The following is a 19,654-nucleotide window of genomic DNA, read 5'->3' on the forward strand; positions in this document are numbered from 1 at the left end:
TGGAAGGCATTGAGAATACGGAGAGAAGGAGGAAGAAGGAGTTTGTAAGAGACAGGGTTGATCTGGCACTTGATTTTGAAAGGACCAAGATAGCGTGGTCCCAGTTTATAACTGTGGACACGAAAGCGGACATACTTAGTGGAGAGCCATACCTTGTCTCGGGGAGCAAAAATGGGGGGAGTTCTTCTTTTCTTATCAGCAAATTTTTTCATCCGGGAAGAAGCCTGTAAAAGAGAATTTTGGGTTTCTTTCCATAGGGTGGAAAGGTCTCGAGTCACTTCATCAACAGCGGGCAAACCAGAGGGCATGGGAGTGGGGAGGGGAGGAAGAGGGTGATGGCCGTACACCACGAAGAATGGGGATTTAGCAGAAGATTCGGAGACTCTGAAATTGTATGAGAATTCGGCCCATGGTAGAAGATCTGCCCAGTCATCCTGGCGGGAGGAAACAAAATGTCGCAAATAGTCACCCAGGACCTGATTAATTCTTTCTACTTGCCCATTGGATTGGGGATGATAAGAAGAAGAGAAGTTTAATTTGATCTTGAGCTGCTTACAGAGGGCCCTCCAGAATTTAGACACAAATTGAACGCCTCTATCCGAGACGATGTGTGTGGGCAACCCGTGAAGGCGAAAAATGTGTATAAAAAATTGCTTTGCCAACTGAGGCGCCGAAGGAAGGCCTGGAAGAGGGATAAAATGTGCCATCTTGGAGAATCGATCAACGACCACCCAAACAACTGTGTTGCCACGGGATAAAGGCAAGTCAGTAATGAAGTTCATACCAATCTGTGACCAAGGTTGTTCAGGAACAGGCAGAGGATGAAGGAGACCAGCAGGCTTCTGGCGAGGAGTCTTATCCCGGGCACAGACAGTACAAGCCCGCACGAAATCAACAACATCAGTCTCCAGAGTAGGCCACCAATAAAATCGAGAGATGAGTTGAATGGATTTTTTGATGCCAGCATGGCCAGCGAGGTGGGAGGAGTGTCCCCACTTGAGAATCCCGAGGCGCTGGCGTGGAGAAACGAAGGTCTTCCCTGGAGGAGTTTGTCTGACGGAAGCTGGAGAAGTGGAGATCAGACAGTCCGGAGGAATGATGTGTTGCGGAGAGGCTTCCACTTCAGAGGCATCTGAAGAACGAGAGAGGGCATAGGCCCTAATGTTCTTGTCAGCAGGGCGAAAATGGATTTCAAAGTTAAAACGGGCAAAGAACAACGACCACCTAGCCTGGCGAGGGTTCAGCCGTTGGGCAGACTGGAGATAAGAGAGATTCTTGTGGTCAGTGTATATAATAACTGGATATTTGGATCCCTCCAGCAGATGCCTCCATTCCTCAAGCGACAATTGTATGGCCAGTAATTCTCGATCACCAATGGAGTAGTTTTTCTCCGCCGGAGAGAAGGTCCTAGAAAAAAACCCACAAGTAACAGCATGCCCGGAAGAATTTTTTGGGAGAAGAACTGCTCCAGCTCCCACCGAGGAGGTGTCTACCTCCAATAAGAAGGGTTTAGATGGGTCAGGTCTGGAGAGTACGGGAGCAGAAGAAAAGGCAGACTTGAGATGTTTAAATGCGTCTTCCGCTTGAGGAGACCAGGACTTAGGATTGGCGTTTTTAGAGCCACGATAGGAGCCACAATAGTGGAAAAGTGTGGAATGAATTGTCTGTAATAATTGGCGAACCCCAAAAAGCGTTGGATAGCACGGAGTCAGGAGGGGCGTGGCCAATCCAATACGGCAGATAGTTTATCTGGGTCCATTTGTAGTCCCTGGCCAGAGACTAAGTATCCTAGGAAAGGAAGAGACTGACATTCAAAGAGACATTTTTCCATTTTGGCATATAGTTGATTGTCCCGAAGTCTCTGAAGAACCATGCGGACATGCTGGCGGTGTTCTTCTAAGTTGGCAGAAAAAATCAGAATATCCTCCAGGTAAACCACAACACAGGTATATAGAAGATCACGAAAAATTTCATTTACAAAGTCTTGGAAGACGGCAGGGGTGTTTCAAAGGCCAAAGGGCATGACCAGATACTCAAAGTGTCCATCTCTGGTGTTAAATGCAGTCTTCCATTCGTCCCCCTCCCTGATGCGGATGAGATTATAAGCACCTCTTAAGTCCAGCTTGGTAAAGATGTGGGCGCCTCGTAGGCGGTCAAAGAGTTCCGAGATAAGAGGTAGGGGGTAGCGGATTTTTACAGTGATTTTATTAAGTCTGCGGTAATCAATGCAAGGGCTTAGGGAGCCGTCTTTTTTGGAGACAAAAAAAAATCCAGCTCCGGCAGGAGAGGAGGACTTGCGGATAAACCCCTTTTTTAAGTTCTCCTGGATGTATTCCGACATGGCTTGAGTTTCCGGAGCAGACAGAGGATAGATTCTGCCCCGGGGTGGAGTAGTACCCGGGAGGAGGTCAATAGGACAGTCATAAGGCCTGTGAGGAGGCAAAGTCTCTGCTTGTTTTTTGCAAAAAACATCAGCATAATCCAGATAGGCCTTGGGAAGACCAGATACCGGGGGAACTACAGGGTCTTGACTGTGAGTACTGGGAGCCGGTTTAAGACAGTCCTTGTGGCAAGAAGTACCCCAGTTCTTGATTTCCCCTGTGGTCCAATCAAGGGTTGGGGAATGGTGTTGAAGCCACGGTAATCCAAGAAGAATTTCTGAAGTGCAGTTAGAGAGGACCAAAAATTCAATTTTTTCGTGATTGGGTCCGATGCAGAGAGGTTCCGTGCGGTAACGCACGGTACAGTCCAATCTTTCATTATTCACAGAGTTGATGTAGAGGGGTCTGGCGAGACTGGTCACCGGGATGTTGAACCTGTTGATGAGAGAGGCCAAAATAAAGTTTTCCTGCAGATCTGGAATCCAAGAAGGCCATAGCAGAGAAGGAGAAGGTAGAAGAAGACATCCGCACAGGCACAGTAAGACGTGGAGAAGCAGAGTTTACATCAAGAGCTGTCTCACCTTTGTGCGGAGTCAGCGTGCGTCTTTCCTGGCGAGGAGGACTGATAGGACAATCCTTCAAGAAATGTTCGGTACCGGCACAGTACAGGCAAAGGTTCTCCATGCGGCGTCGTGTCCTCTCTTGAGGTGACAAGCGAGACCGGTCAACTTGCATAGCCTCCACGGCAGAAGGCACAGGAACGGATTGCAGAGGACCAGAGGAGAGAGGAGCCGGGGAGAGAAACCGCCTCGTGCGAACAAAGTCCATATCCTGGTGGAGCTCCTGACGCCTTTCGGAAAAACGCATGTCAATGCGGGTGGCAAGATGAATAAGTTCATGCAGGTTAGCAGGAATTTCTCGTGCGGTCAGCACATCTTTAATGTTATTGGATAGGCCTTTTTTAAAGGTCACGCAGAGGGCCTCGTTATTCCAGGATAATTCGGAGGCAAGAATACGGAATTGGATGGCGTACTCGCCAACAGAAGAATTACCCTGGACCAGGTTCAGCAGGGCAGTCTCGACAGAAGAGGCTCGGGCAGGTTCCTCAAAGACACTTTGAATCTCCGTGAAGAAGGAGTGTACAGAGGCAGTGACAGGATCATTGCGGTCCCAGAGCGGTGTGGCCCATGACAGGGCTTTCCCAGACAGAAGGCTGACTACGAAAGCCACCTTAGACCTTTCAGTTGGAAACTGGTCCGACATCATCTCCAAATGCAGGGAACATTGCGAAAGAAAACCACGGCAAAACTTTGAGTCCCCATCAAATTTATCCGGCAAAGATAATCGGAGGCTGGATGCGGCCACTCGCTGCGGAGGAGGTGCAGGAGCTGGCGGAGGAGATGATTGCTGAAGCTGTGGTAGTAGCTGCTGTAGCATCACGCTCAGTTGAGACAGCTTGTGGCCTTGTTGCGCTATCTGTTGCGACTGCTGGGCGACCACCGTGGTGAGGTCGGCGACAACTGGCAGCGGGACCTCAGCGGGATCCATGGCCGGATCTACTATCACGATTCGGCTAGCTAGAGGTGGATCCTCTGTGCCAGAGAGGGATTGGCGTGGACCGTGTCGGTGGACCGGTTCTAAGTTGCTACTGGTATTCACCAGAGCCCGCCGCAAAGCGGGATGGTCTTGCAGCGGCAGTAGCAACCAGGTCGTATCCACCGGCAACGGCTCAACCTCTCTGACTGCTGAGATAAGCGCGGTACAAGGGAGTAGACAAGAGCAAGGTCGGACGTAGCAGAAGGTCAGGGCAGGCAGCAAGGATCGTAGTCAGGGGCAACGGCAGGAGGTCTGGAACACAGGCTAGGAACACACAAGGAAACGCTTTCACTGGCACAATGGCAACAAGATCCGGCGAGGGAGTGCAGGGGAAGTGAGGTATAAGTAGGGAGTCTGGAAATGAAGAAGGAGTCCAGCACTGCAGTGAAGGCAGCTTTATTAAGTGAGGAGCAAGCAATAAAAGCACACTAGTCAGACATGTTTCAAGCGCGAACGCTCTTCCTCGGTGACGTCAGTGTGAGCACAGGTGAGCCATTATATACCCAAATCAAAGGGTGGGGCAAGATGAAACAATGCCCATGTACCTGGCATCACACTGATAGACAGGGATCGAGGTATGCAGGTAAAATGCACATACAGAATACAAAAGAAGTATATACAAAAAATATATATATATAAAAAGTGTATCAAAATACATAAGTAAAATGTATAATACCACATACCAAAAGGCTAGAAACTAACAAGAGGGTAAAAAAGAATAACAGGACAAAATATGTGAAATTATTAATGGAACAATAGTTCCCGTCGGATGTTTAAACCTGTGTTCCTAAAGTAAACTGCCAGAAAGCTTCTCTGTCAGCTAATTTTTTCCTGATACATCCTCCTCTAATGTTAGACTTGACAAGTTCAATAGAATAGATGGTTAAGCCACTCGTATTACCATGATGCACAGTTTGAAAATGGGCAGATGCAGCTGATCTGTGTCTGCTCGATGTAGTGGTACTGTCATTTAAATGCTCTAACGCTCTGGTTTTTAACTTTCTAGTTGTGTAACCCACATACTTGAGTTGACAGAGTGAGCATTCTATGATGTACACCACATTGGTATAATTACAATTAATGTACGACTTTATGGAAAAAGTCCTGGTGCCATCGGCAGAGGTGAAGGTTTTTGTGGGTTTTGCATAATTACAAGTGAGGCATATTCTCTGTCCGCACTTGAAAAAACCCTTTTGAGCTAACCAGTGTGAGTGACTGGATCTTACACTCACCACCACAGTTGGCGATAGCTGGTCACCAAGTGTGGGAGTAGGGAGTGCACAGGTGAGGATACTGATTAGGCCTGCTGCGTCAATCAGTGGCACAGTGGCCCTTTAAATCGCAGAGACCCGGCGCGCGCGCGCCCTAAGGAGCGGGGCCGCGCGCGCCAGGACAACACAGACGGGGAACGGGTCAGGTACGGGAGCCGGGATGCGCATCGCGAGTGGGCGCGTCCCGCATCCCGAATCGCATCCCGGCTGGGAGTAATATCGCAGTGCACCCGGTCAGCAGGTCTGACCGGGGCACTGCGAATGAGAGAACGCTGCGAGCGCTCCGGGGAGGAGCAGGGACCCGGAGCGATCGGCGTAACAGTGAGAAGGAAAAAAGAAACAAAAAATTCTGAACTCAACAGATTGGGAAGGGGTTAAACACTAATGTAAAGCACGTATATCGTAAAAAGATGTGCAGAGATTTGTTTATCTAAAAATCATTAATGCTCCAGGTAAATTTCTATTATATGTTCCCATGACTGACTTATGATGACAATAACACATGATATTATAAGTGATTCTTACTAATGTAACCTGCAATATGATTCCTGGTTATTATATAAAGACCTGTAGCTCCGGTGTAGAGATCAGTCACCTGTCTGTGATAGAAGATTACATGATGGATTCCAGCTCCCATAAGATCTATCATGTACATGGATTTGATTCTAGACAACATCTGGAGCATTACCTGTCAGATAAACCTAATATGGTCTTTGAAGAAGATTTCTTGATCTTTCCCATTGAAAATTTAACAAGCGTTTTCAGAACAGGTATGTATGATTCTACTCTTCATATTTTCTTACAGTTTTATGACAATATTTATAGTTATAAACAAACACTTTTTCTTTCTTTTTTTTTCTCAGCACTTAAAATCGTAGATTTCAAACAATTGTAAATAACTAAATGGTTTTTGGGTTGTTAGAGATCAGAGGAGACAACTGCGCTTCTCTATATAATTCTTATATCTATTCAAGGGAGCCGAGCAAGCGTTATCATTAATGTGTACCTCTAACTGTGGTCCCAGTGGCAGGATATGTGCTTTAATTTTGCCTGAAGTTCCCTGCAAGTTTAATTTGTCACCAGATCCCAATGATCTCAAGTCCTGGGATCAGAAATGTCAGCAAAATTGAAGCACAATTCCTGCCAGCGGGACCACGATTAGAGGTAACCTTTAAATATCATGAAGACTATAGGGATCTAAAGGTTTAGTAAAGTTATTTTACCCTTAGCAAGAAAATTAGAAAATTTGTTGAGGATGATGAAGGGTTTTTTGTAGTGCAATTACTTCTTAATCTGCAATTTTCTGGTATTTTTTGTTACTGGTTTGCTAAAGAAGAAAGTTGTTTCCAGGATCTACATTTTAGTATAATGGTATCAGTTCTTAGAAACAAAATAGTCAACAGTTTTTTATGCCCAGGTCATCACTAATGGCAGAAATGTTGGATAGATAAAAATAGGATTACAGAGAGTATTGCTTGTTTTGGAGAGCCTGGGCTATTCTGTATTGCACATACACTATAAATAGAGATTGTGCAATTATAAATGTTCCCCTGGGTTGACACTATATGCAAATTAAGCTCTTACTAAGAAGCGCTGGAGTATTGCATATTGCGCCCACTCCTGCAGTGCTTATGTTATATGCACTTCTGATGGTATGTGCACTTGTGCTCACACTTGCAAAAAGGGTGGGACCAGAGAAGCACTGGAGTCCCAAGTCTATAGCCCACTCCCACAGTAGAGCAACTAGGTCGGCGAATGCGTGCAGATTATGTTTCTAACAGAATTAACTCACCCACCTGTTGTTCACGATCTTTGAGTCCTGGTATGTTGCGGCGGTGCTCAAGCTTATGCAGAGGAGTCTGCCTTATGACAGACAAGCTCCGCTAGCGAGCAATGTCTTGACATACAGGATACCTTGTGTGGATCCTCGTGGAGGAGTGCACGCTCCAATCATGCACTGGGTGATTGGTGATGCGTTGTGGAGCTATGTTCAACGTATTGGGACAGCTGAATAGAAACATGGCTCTTGGTGATGTTGGTTTAGTTGATCATCAGACGTGTTTCAAACCTCCTAGGCCCTTCCTCAGTGATGTATGAAATTGGTTTGATCTAGACTCTATTTATAGGGCTCTACATATGGGCACTCTGTAAAACCCGTGGTGGATTTCTGTATGTGTGTGCTTTTGGTAGCTATATGATAAAACCAGGACTGGATGATAGGGTAGCATATGGTATATATAAAAAATGTATATTAAACTGTAGCAATGTAAATAAATATGGGAAGCAATAGATTCATATAGAACGTTGTGTTTAGATACATGTTATGCTAAAAAACCAAATAGTTCTAGGTCTGCATTAAGCCCGAAAGGTGCTAAGGTGTTAAATTCATACAGTATATCATTTTGCTTTCCTCCCTTGACATTTTTGGAATGTGTTAACCTCCTCTCCAATTCTTTTTAACTGTTTTTATAGCAGCAAATGATATTCCTGATGGATCGCAGTTGTGGACCTCTTTGAAGTGTTTTTCAACGCCTATTGTTATATTATGCACATGTTCACTTACTCTTGCGTTTTATGTTTCTTTTTGTCCTGCCAATATACTGCTTTTGGCATGGGCACATTACCATATATAGTATGGAGGTACTTGTACATGTCAAAAACTCTGTAATGTTTTATTGGTAATTGTTACTGTTGGACATGATAGTACCAGTCTGTTTTGGAAATGTAGTCATCTTACAGTTACTGCATTTACCATATTTATAGAATCCTTTCAAAGTTAGCCATGTTTTCTGTTCTCCTTCTTTTTCCAGGAACGGTTGTTTTGTGGTTGGTGCCAATTTTATTCCCAAGACCCATAACGTTTTTATTTTTCGATTAAAAAAGTTGTGTTAGGGCTTATTTTCTGCATTTTGAATTGTACTTTCCATAGATACACTTTTTTTTATCATACAATGTGATACAAAGCTAGAAAAAAATGATATGTAGGAATATGGAATTGCACAATTTTGTAGGGCAATAATTTTTTCGGAGTTCAAAATACGGTTAATCTGACATGTCATCTTTATTCTATGGGTCAGTACAATTCCAATGATACCAAACTTGAATAATTTTTGTTTCGCTTTATGGTTAAAAAAAAATGTATATATATATATATATATATATATATATATATATATATATATATATATAAAAAATTTACACACTTTTTGACCCCCCTAGGGGTCTACCACAAGCCATCATCAGATGGCTTACATAGATCAATGTAATGCTATTGCATTACATTGATCCATGAAATCTGTGCTCAGGGCTGCCAAAGGGAGCCTTAAAGGGGTACTCCGGGGAAAACCTTTTTTCTTTTAAATCAACTGGCTCCGGAAAGTTAAACAGATTTTTACATTACTTCTATTAGAAAATCTTAATCTTTCCTGTACTTATTAGCTGCTGAATACTACAGAGGAAATTCTTTTTTTTTTTTGGAATGCTCTCTGATGACCTCACGACCACAGTGCTCTTTGCTGACGTTATTATAATAATAATAAGTCTTTATTTATTGTTGTCCTTGGTGGAATTTGAACCCAAGGCCCCAGCTCTGCAAGGCAGCAGTGCTAACCACTAAGCCACCATGCTGCCCTCAGCATACATCTGCTATGCACGGTTGCTAAAATGGACAGAGATGTCAGCAGAGAGCACTGTGTTCATGATGTCATCAGTGTTCCAAAAAGAAAGAAATTTCCTCTGTAGCATTCAGCAGCTAATAAGTACTGGAAGGATTAAGATTTTTTAATAGTAATTTACAAATATATTTAACTTTCTGGCACCAGTTGATTTAAAAGAAAAAAGGTTTTCACTGGAGTACCCCTTTAAGCAATCACAGAGCCAGGGTAGACGCCGAGGTCAAGGTAAGGCCTCGGGCCTCCCTAGCAACCCATGGGCCCTCCACCCAATCCATGACGTACATGTATGCCATAGGTCAGGAAGGGGTTAGTCATCTTATCTGTGGGGGTCTGGCCACTGGGACCCCCCCTTGCGATCTCTATCCCGGCACCATTTATGTTCAGAACACTGGCTTCAGGCAGCTGTGGTAGTGACATCATGCCCCCTCTATTCATGTCTAAGTCTTTTGGATAGGGGATAAGATGCCTAGGGTCGGAGTACCTGACAAATGAAAACATTTCAGGATTATTTGTGCTTCTTTTCTTGGTTTCTTTCTTAGTTATTGTTTATTTACAACATATATAATAGCTTATCATATGTGATGTTTTAATATTCTGAATTTCTCTTTACAGGTCATATAAGAGGAGATGTCATGATTGACCTCAGTGGTGGTTCCTTGGTTCACCATCTCTATGCACCCAGTGAGTTTTTCAAGCACATCATAATACTGAAGGTCCAAGACAGATGTATTCTGGAACTAAAAAGATGGCTGAACACACGTACTGGAGCATTTGAATGGGGACATGCTACAAAGATCCATGTAGACATAGAAGGAAAGAGGTAAAATATTTGTTCCCTAAGTTATAGGGGAAACCCTTTGTCATTGTCATTACTGCAGAAAACATATAAAGCAGATCTAGGAAATGTTCAGACAACACATCTTCTACATTACTTTTTCTATTCAAGAATGACCCCTTGAGGACTGGGCCATTTTTCATTTTTGCACTTTTGTTTTTTCTCATCCCCTTCTAAAAATCATAACACTTTCAATTTTCCAGCTACAGACCCATTTGTGGGCTTGCATTTTGCACCACCAGTATTACTTTGTGATAATATCAATCATTTCACCACAAAATCTATGGCAAAACCAAAAAATAAATTATTTGTTGGGCAAACTTTTGGGGGATTTCAATTCAACCCAGTGCACTTTTTGACAAAAATAACACCTTATATTTATTATGTAGGACCATTCAATTAAAATGATACCCAACTTATATAGTGTTGTTTTTTTTTTTTTTTGATTGTTTTACTCCTTCTAAAATTTATAACTTTTTGTATGAAAATTAGCATGTTTAAAAATGCCCTCTTCCAACCCCTATAACTTTTACAATTTTTGTGTATACGGGGATGTTTGGTGCAAATTTTTTGCACCATGGTCTGAAATTTTTATTAGAACCATTTTTGTTTTGATAGGACATTTAATTCACTTTTAATGAATTTTTTTAGAGTATCCAAAGTGACCAAAAATACACAATTTTGGACTTCAGTATTTCTTTATGTAAACGCCATTGACAGTGCAGTTTCATTAATGTTATATTTTTATAGTTTGGACATTTATGCACAGGGAGATACCACATATGTTTATTTTTGTTTAGATTTTTATTTTTAATCGGAAAATGAGGGGAGGGTAATTAAAACTTTTATTAACTTTTTTTAAACTTTTTTGCCACAATTTTATAGGAGACTATTACATGCAATCTTCCAATTGCATACACTGTTTAACCCCTTAAGGACCAAGCCTATTTTCACCTTAACCCCTTAATGACCACGGACGTATATTTACGTCCGTGGCCAACTCCCGATCGGTGAAGTGCGCTCAGAAGCTGAGCACGCTTCGTATCAGCGGTGTCCCAGTTGCTATCAGCAATCAAGCACAGATAACACTGATCAGCGCAATGCTATGGCAATGCATTGAACAGTGCCTGCAATCAGTGTAATGCATGTTATAGCCCCCTATGGGGGCTATAACATTGCAAAAAAAAAGTGTAAAAAAAAAAGAGTTAATAAATATGATTAAACCCCTTCACCAATAAAAGTCAGAATCACCCCCCCCCCTTTTCCCATTTAAAATAAAAATTAAAACTGTGTAAAAAATAATAAAAATAAACATATGTGGTATTGCCTCATGTGTAAATGTCCTAACTATAAAAAAATATATATATTGTTAATTAAAATGCACGGTCAATGGCATATGCGAAAAAAAATTCAAAAGTCCAAAATAGTGTATTCTTGGTCACTTTTTATACCATAAAAAAATGAATAAAAAAACAATCAAAAAGTCCCACCAAAACAAAAATGGTACTGATAAATACTTCAGATCACGGTGCAAAAAATTAGCCCTCATATCGCCCCTTACACAGAAAATAAAAAGTTATAGGGGTCACAATATGACAATTTTAAATGTATTAATATCAGGATCTGGACCGGTATGCGGGGAGGACACGGGTAGTGGATCCTCTGTGTCAGTGAGGCGATGGTGTGGGCCGTACCAGGGGAACGGAATCTAAGAGGTTACTGGTTTTCACCAGAGCCCGCCGCAAAGCGGGATGGACTTGCTGCAGCAGGTAACCCCCAAGTCGTTCCACCCGAAAGCGACTCAACCTCACTGACAGCTGAGACAGGCACGGGACAGAAGGACAAGGCAAAGGCAAGGTTGGACGTAGCAGAAGGTCAGGGCAGGCGGCAACGGTTCATAGTCAGGGGCAACGGCAAGGGTCTGGATACACAGGCAATAGGAACACGGGAACGCTTTCACTGGCACAAAGGCAACAAGATCCGACAAGGACAGGAAGGGGAAGTGGGTTTATATGTGTAGGGAGTGATTGGGAACTGATTGGACCAGGCACCAATTAATGGTGCACTGGCCCTTTAAATCTGAGAGACCCAGCGCGCGCGCCCTAGAGAGCGGGACCGCATGCGCCGGTACTGAGCAGGAGGACGGGGCAGGTGAACGGAACGCGACCCGCGGGCAGGCACGTCCCGCCATGCGGATCGCATCCCCGCCGGGGGACACAGACGAGCGCTCCCGGTCAGCGAGTCCGACCGGAGCCCTGCAAACAGGAGCCGAACACCGTGAGCGCTCCGGGGGAGGAGCGGAACACGGAGCGCTCGGCGTGACAATTAATTTTCCTGCAAGTAGTTATGATTTTTTACAGAAGTACGACAAAATCAAACCTATATAAGTAGGGTATCATTTTAATCGTATGGACCTACAGAATAAAGAGAAGGTGTCATTTGTAGCGAAAAATGTACTGCGTAGAAAAGGAAGCCCCTAAAATTTACAAAATGGTTTTTTTCTTCAATTTTGTCACACAATGATTTTGTTTTCTGTTTTGCCATAGATTTTGGGGTAAAATTACTAATGTCCTTACAAAGTAGAATTGGTGGCGCAAAAAAAACATCATATGGATTGTTAGGTGCAAAATTGAAAGGGTTATGCTAATTAAAAGTTAAGGAGGAAAAACTAAAGTGCAAAAACGGAAAAACGCTTGGTCCTTAAGGGGTTAAGGACCAGTGCATTTTTTGCACATCTGACCACTGTCACTTTAAGCATTAATTACTCTGGGATGCTTTTACTTACAAATTTGATTTCAAGATAGATTTCTCCTTTAACATAATGGTAAATTTATGTCCATAGTTGCATCATTTCTTGGTGAAAAATTGCAACATTTCAGGAAAAATTAGAAAATGTTGCATTTTTCTAACTTTGAAGCTCTCTGCTTGTAGGGAAAATAGACAAACCAAATGAATTAAAGCTTACCTGTCACATCAGCCCCCCCAAAAAAAAATATACATCCTTTATTTCACTTAGAATAACCTTTTATATGCTGCTCACTGTAAAAGTTGTTCAGAAAAAGCAGGGGGAGTGTCCCTCTCCTCCTCAGTGTGATAACCACTCCCCCTCCTCCCCCTCCCTGTCTCTGCTCTGAGTGAGCCTGGCAGTCAGCCAAGTACAGAAGTCTCATCTGTAACCCTTTCCTCTCTGGTTTTATGCTATATGCAGATATACAGGCTGTGAGGACATGTTAGGACTTGTAGTTTTAGAGTGACTGCAGATTGACGGTATGTGAAGGGATCATATAAAATTACACCTCCTATCATGTCCTCACAGCCTGTATATCTGTCAGGGCATGATGGGATTGGTAGTTTTGTATGATCCCTAAAAAAAACAGTAACTCTGAAGCCGCTATAAAACTCCTATCATGCCCTGACAGCCTGTATACAGTGGGGATCAAAAGTTTGTGCACCCCTGGTACAAATTTGTATTAATGTGCATAAAGAAGCCAAGGAAAGATGGAAAAATCTCCAAAAGGCATCAAATTACAGATTGGACATTCTTATAATATGTCAACAAAAGTTAGATTTTATTTTCATAATTTACACTTTCAAAATAACAGAAAACAAAAAAATGGCATCTGCAAAAGTTTAGGCACCCTGCAGAATTGATAGCATGCACTGCCCCCTTTGCAAAGCTGAGACCTGCCAGTGTCATGGATTGTTCTCAATCATCATCTGGGAACACCAGGTGATGTCGATCTCAAAGGTTTTAAATGCCCAGACACATCTGACCTTGCCCCAACAATCAGGACCATGGGTTCTTCTAAACAGTTCTAAATCTGAAACTGAAAATAGTTGACGCTCACAAAGCTGGAGAAGGCTATAAGAAGATAGCAAAACTTTTTCAGATGTCAATATCCTCTGTTCGGAATGTAATTAAGAAATGGCAGTCATCAGGAACAGTGGAAGATAAAGCAAGATCTGGAAGATCAATAAAAATATCAGACAGAACAGCTCGCAGGATTGTGATAAAAACAATTCAAAACCACGTTTGACTGCACAATCCCTCCAGAAAGATCTGGCAGAAACTGGAGTACACTATTCCACTATAAAGAGATACTTGTACAAATGTGGTCTTCATGGAAGCATCAGAAGAAAACCTCTTCTACATCCTCACCACAAAAATCAGCGTTTGAACTTTGCAAATGAACATATAGACAAGCCTGATGAATTTTGGAAACAAGTTCTCTGGACCAATGAGGTTAAAATTGAACTTTTTGGCCGGAATGAGCAATGGCATTTTTTGGGAAGAAGGGGAACAGAATTTAATGAAAAGAACCTCTGTCCAACTGTTAAGCATGGGGATGGATCAATCATGCTTTGGGGTTGTATTGCAGCCAGTGGCAGAGGGAACATTTCACGAGTAGAAGGAAAAATGGATTCAATAACATTTCAGCAAATTTTGGATGCTAACTTGATGCCATCTGTGAAAAAGCTGAAGTTAAAGAGAGGATGGCTTCTACAAATGGATAATGATCCTAAACACACCTCAAAAGCCATGGGGGATGACATCAAGATGCTAAAACTGAAGGTTTTGCCATGGCCTTCAAAATCTCCTGACCTCAACATAATTGAAAGTCTATGAATAGACCTTAAAAGAGCAGTGCGTGACAGACAGCCCAGAAATCTCAAAGAACTGGAAGACTTTTGTAAGGAAGAGTGGGCAAAGATACCTCAAACAAGAATTGAAAGACTCTTGGCTGGCTACAACAAGCATTTACAAACTGTGATACTTGACAAAGGGGGCAGTAAAAGATATTAACTCTGCAGGGTGCCCAAACTTTTGCAGACGCTATTTTTTTGTTTTCTGTTATTTTGAAAGTGTAAATGATGGAAATAAAATCTAACTTTTGTTGACTTATTATAAGAATGTCTAATCTGTAATTTGATGCCTTTTGGAGATTTTTCCATCTTTTCTTGATTTCTTTATGCACATTAATACAAATTTTTACCCGTGGTGCCCAATTCTGACAAATGGCAGCGCAGGACAGTGGGTTGCCATGGAAACCCCCCGTTCTGTCCACCCCTGGATGTCGGGCAGAACGGGGGGAGAAGATGGAGGCCGGGTACCTGCAATGAAGATGACGTGGGAACCGCAGATCATCGCTGGAGACAGCGGAGATCACGGCGCAGGTAGAGAAGCGACGGTGGGGGGGGGGAGGAAAGTTGCAGTAAAGCGATCTTTACTGTTGCAACCACTAGGAAGGCCGAACTGCAACTCCCAGCATGCCCAGACAGCCAAAGGCTGTCTGGTCATGCATGGAGTTGTAGTTTTGTAACATCTGGAGGGTCACAGTTTGGAGACCACTGTTACAGTGGTACCCAAACGGTAGCCCTCCAGATGTTGCCAAACTACAGCTCCCAGCATTTCTACACTGCCCAAGCATGCTGGGAGTTGTAGTTCTGTAACATCTGTCCCTTCAGATTTTGCAATATTTATGCCATTTTTGAAAATTGCTGCTCTACTTTGAAGCCCTCTAATTTTTTCAAAAAGTAAAAATTGGTCCATTTTATGATGCCAACATACAGTAGACATATTTTATTTGTGAATAAAAATAAAATTTATTTGGAATATCCATTTTCCTTACAAGCAGAGAGCTTCAAAATTAGAAAAATGCTAAATTTCCGAAATTTTCATGAAATTTTGGGATTTTTCACCAAAAAAGGATGCAAGTAACGATGAAAATTTACTACCAAAATAAAGTAGAATATGTCACGAAAAACAATCTCAGAATCAGAATATTCAGTAAAAGCGTTTTAAAGTTATTAATGCGTAAAGTGACAGAGGTCAGAAATGCAAAAAAAGTGCTCAGTCCTTAAGGTGAAAAAGGTCTGCGTCCTTAAGGGGTTAAGGGGTTAAAGAGGTACTCCGGTGGAAATAATTTTTATTTTTTTTTTAATGAACTGGTGCCAGAATGTTAAACAGATTTGTAAATTATATAAAAAGAGTTGGAGAGGCTCTTGTCTAACTATCTGCCAAATAAACCAGGGCTACCCAATTAAACACCTATACCAAAGGTGTCATAAAGTAGTTTATCTATAAAAATATATAATTAGGGCTCAGGGTTTAGGACAAACGGACAAAAATTAGATTTAAATTATTTATTGATATATTATGACAATGTATAAAATAATTATAATAAAATAGTGGCGTCTGCGTTTCACAGGGCCCCTGTGAAGGCGGGGCACCAGCTAAGGTATAAATACTACACAATATGTAATATAATAATATATTGTAAAAGATATATTAAGACCACCATACAGTTAATAGTTCATATAGAAGAATAGACTGTACGGGGAGAAATCTGAGTAGGAGAGTATAAGTTCATCCACAATAATCAATTCTCTCCTCTCTCCAAGAGTTGTGCAAATTATAGCAAATTCCAGTTCAATACTTGTAACCAGTAGCAACCAAAAAAAGTTCTGTTTGTTGGTAACCAATTGCACCCATTCATTAGTAACCGGCTGCAGCAGTAAATCGCAATAGTAGACTTGCTATTGGCTGATAAATGTCAAGATATAAAGTTGTATGCAGTGACTGTTAAGATATCAACAATGCATTCATAACACTGGATACTTTGTATCTCACCCCTCCTGGGCACTGCTGCACTGGACTTCGCTGGGATGCTGCGATCTCCTCCAGTAGTGAGATGGAATTCCACAGTGTGTTAACACCGGGTGGCTCTCATGCCGTGAGACAGCATCACCGGAGACTTGGCCGTCTCCCACGGTGGCAATGCTGGATAGCAGTGGGCTCCGGGTGGTGTTCCTGCTGCAGCTCTGCCGGTAAGTGTGTTGTTAAGCCGGTGGCGTCCTCGTGGCAATGAGGCGTGTGTATCTCCTGTATCGGGTGCCAGGTGATTGACAGTTGTCTTTCCCGATATCGGACTGCAGGTTGCTGGACTGGGCAAGTAAACTGGTGGTCTTAATAGTTATTAAAGGGAATGCTGAACGCGTTTCAGGACTGTCTCAGTCCTTTCTTCAGCAGCTAAAAATATGGAATTTTTTCCGATATTTTAAGCTGCTGAAGAAAGGACTGAGAGAGTCCTGAAACGCATCCAGCATTCCCTTTAATAACTATTAAGACCACCAGTTTACTTGCCCAGTCCAGCAACCTGCAGTCTGATATCGGGAAAGACAACTGTCAATCACCTGGCACCCGATACAGGAGATACACACGCCTCATTGCCACGAGGACGCCACCGGCTTAACAACACACTTACAGGCAGAACTGCTGCAGGAACACCACCCGGAGCTCACTGTTATCCAGCATTGCCACCGTGGGAGACGGCCAAGTCTCCGGTGATGCTGTCTCACGCTATGAGAGCAACCCGGTGTTAAGACACTGTGGGATTCCATCTCACTACTGGAGGAGATCACAGGATCCCCGCAAAAGTCCAGGGCAGCAGTCCCCGGGAGTGGTGAGATACAAAGTATCCAGTGTTATGAATGCATCAATTTTTTCAAACTTTAAATTTTATGGGAATTGGGGACGTGTTAATAAAAAAAAAATTGGTAAGAGGAAAAATAATTTTACATAATGCTATTCTATCTGCCATAGAGAGTGGGAGGTTTAACCATACCTCACCTTTTTAATAGCTGGATTTAAATGTAATAAATCATATTCCATAATTAGTAGAGATATCCTCACACCCAGATACTCTATACTATCTAATGGCTTGAGTACCTCAAGGGGACCAAAACTTTCCCTTATCTCATTCTCTAGGGGGGAGTAAATTTGACTTATTCCAATTTTTTACCATTCCCAAAACTCTGCTAAACCCTTCATTTGCTGCCATAATTGACATAAGATACAGTTGTGGCTTTTTAACGAACAATAACTCATCATTTGCAATATCAGATGTTTTCTAGTATATATCCCCTTTGCTATTTTTATTATATGTGGAACTTCTGGTACTTTTGCTTAATGTTATAGTTCCTTATGAAGGATTTGAATTAAGAGATATTTCCCAGAAAGTTTTTGCTTATCCAGATTATATGCAATCATTACATTGCAGTCACTGTATAATGCTATGCTACTACATAACATTATGCAGTGTGATCAGCATTCTGTTCATACAATCTGGCTCTGGGATCACTGCTACCCATCATTAGTGGTAAATGCCTGGCTACACATAATAGCTGTCAATCACCACCTGCGAAGTGAGCGCAGCGCCTGTGCTTGCTTCATTGAAACAAAACACTTCAGGACATACAGGTAAGTATATAAGTCCCAGAAAATAAGGGCATAGGGGTACACTCTGTTTTATATAGGGGTTAAGGTTTATCCAGTAGTTCTGGTCACCAATATTCCAGGTCTAACATTTTTTTTTCTTTTTGCTACCTTGTTAAAAGGGGTACTCCACTGGAAAACATTTTCTTTTAAATCAACTGGTGCCAGAAAGTTAAACAGATTTGTAAATTACTTCTACTAAAAAATCTTAAACCTTCCAGTACTTATCAGCTGCTGTATGCTCCACAGGAAGTTTTTTTTCTTTTTGAATTTCATTTCTGTCTGACCACAGTGCTCTCTGCTGACGCCTCTGTCTGTCTCAGGAACTGTCCAGAGCAGAATTGGTTTGCTATGGGGATTTGCTCCTGCTCTGGACAGTTCCTGACATGGACAGAGGTGTCAGCAGAGAGCACTGTGATCAGACAGAAAAGAAAAAAAAGAAGAAGAAAAAAAAGAACTTCCTGTGGCGCATACAGCAGCTGATAAGTACTGGAAGGATTAAGATTTTTAAGTAGAAATAATTTACAAATCTGTTTAACATTCTGGCACCAGTTGATTTAAAAAAAAATGTTTTCCAGCAGAGTACCCCTTAAAGTTTCCTGTTTTACAATCACTTTCTTCATTTTTCCATGTTATTCAGCACACAGTTACAGGAAAAAGAAGAAAAAGTGAGAGAAGCTGCTCAACATGTCGCAAAATGTGACCTAGAGAAAGAAAATATTATGGATCCAGTGATCCTACCACCAGCATATTGTATCATCAGCGCTTGGCTCCTAGATATTGTCTGCAAAGATAAAGATGAATACATCAGATATCTGAAGAAGTTCTCACAGTTACTGAAACCTGGAGGACACCTGATATTAATTGGGTGTTTAGGTTTAACATATTACACAGTCGGGAAAGAAAAGTTCAGTGGTTTCCCATATGATGAGGATTTTGCCAGGAAAGCTCTAGTTGGAGAAGGTTTTATTATTGATATCTGTGTGAGTAAGAAGGCAACAGGTATAAGTCCCCTTCTTGACCATAAGGGTGTCATATTCATTTCAGCTCACAAGGAGAAATAAGTCTGAGTAAATACTTAAAAGTTAAGTCTTCATATCCAGAGTTTATTTGTAAAGCTATAATTCAAGAAATAATAATTATTATAACAGGGCTCCCTATATGACTTTATTTACCTACAATGATGTATTAGTTTGTGTCTAGTGCATGAGATATATTTAAGGTAATATAATTGTCCAGGCTTTAATATAAGAATAAGATGTTGTGTATTTAATAAATATCTTTAATATTTATTTTTCTTTAATACTTAACCTTAGGTTATATGCTATGAACATATTGGGATACTCTATGATTATAGGACTTATTGTGGACTAAGGCTGCTTTCACACTATAAAGTTCTTCTGTTTTAAAGAGCCGTTATAATGTTCCATTGTAAAAACCCTTAAAAACAGCCATTAAACGGCCGTTACAAAATCCCTTTAAAGTCTATGGAACTTTTACATTATCCGTTTTAACCCGTCATAGCCCGTTATCAATAACAGGCGTTATTTGTGACGGGAGAAAAAACGGTACATGCAATATTTTTCTCCTGTCACAAAATAACATCCGTTATTAATAAGGGG

At 41.8% G+C, this 19,654-nt stretch overlaps 1 protein-coding gene across 1 annotated transcript; it reads left to right on the plus strand.

The window, feature by feature from the left end:
* The first annotated feature begins 5,789 nt into the window (after nt 1-5,789).
* Nucleotides 5,790-19,406, plus strand: LOC130293268 (nicotinamide N-methyltransferase-like). Its single transcript, XM_056541770.1, has 4 exons — nt 5,790-6,018; nt 9,535-9,742; nt 18,673-19,034; nt 19,390-19,406. The coding sequence occupies exons 1-4, from the start codon at nt 5,790-5,792 to the stop codon at nt 19,404-19,406; spliced, it is 816 nt and encodes a 271-aa protein (XP_056397745.1).
* Nucleotides 19,407-19,654: the final 248 nt, after the last annotated feature.

Source organism: Hyla sarda, chromosome 10 (genome assembly GCF_029499605.1).
Source record: "Hyla sarda isolate aHylSar1 chromosome 10, aHylSar1.hap1, whole genome shotgun sequence".
Classification (NCBI taxonomy): Eukaryota; Metazoa; Chordata; class Amphibia; order Anura; family Hylidae; genus Hyla; species Hyla sarda.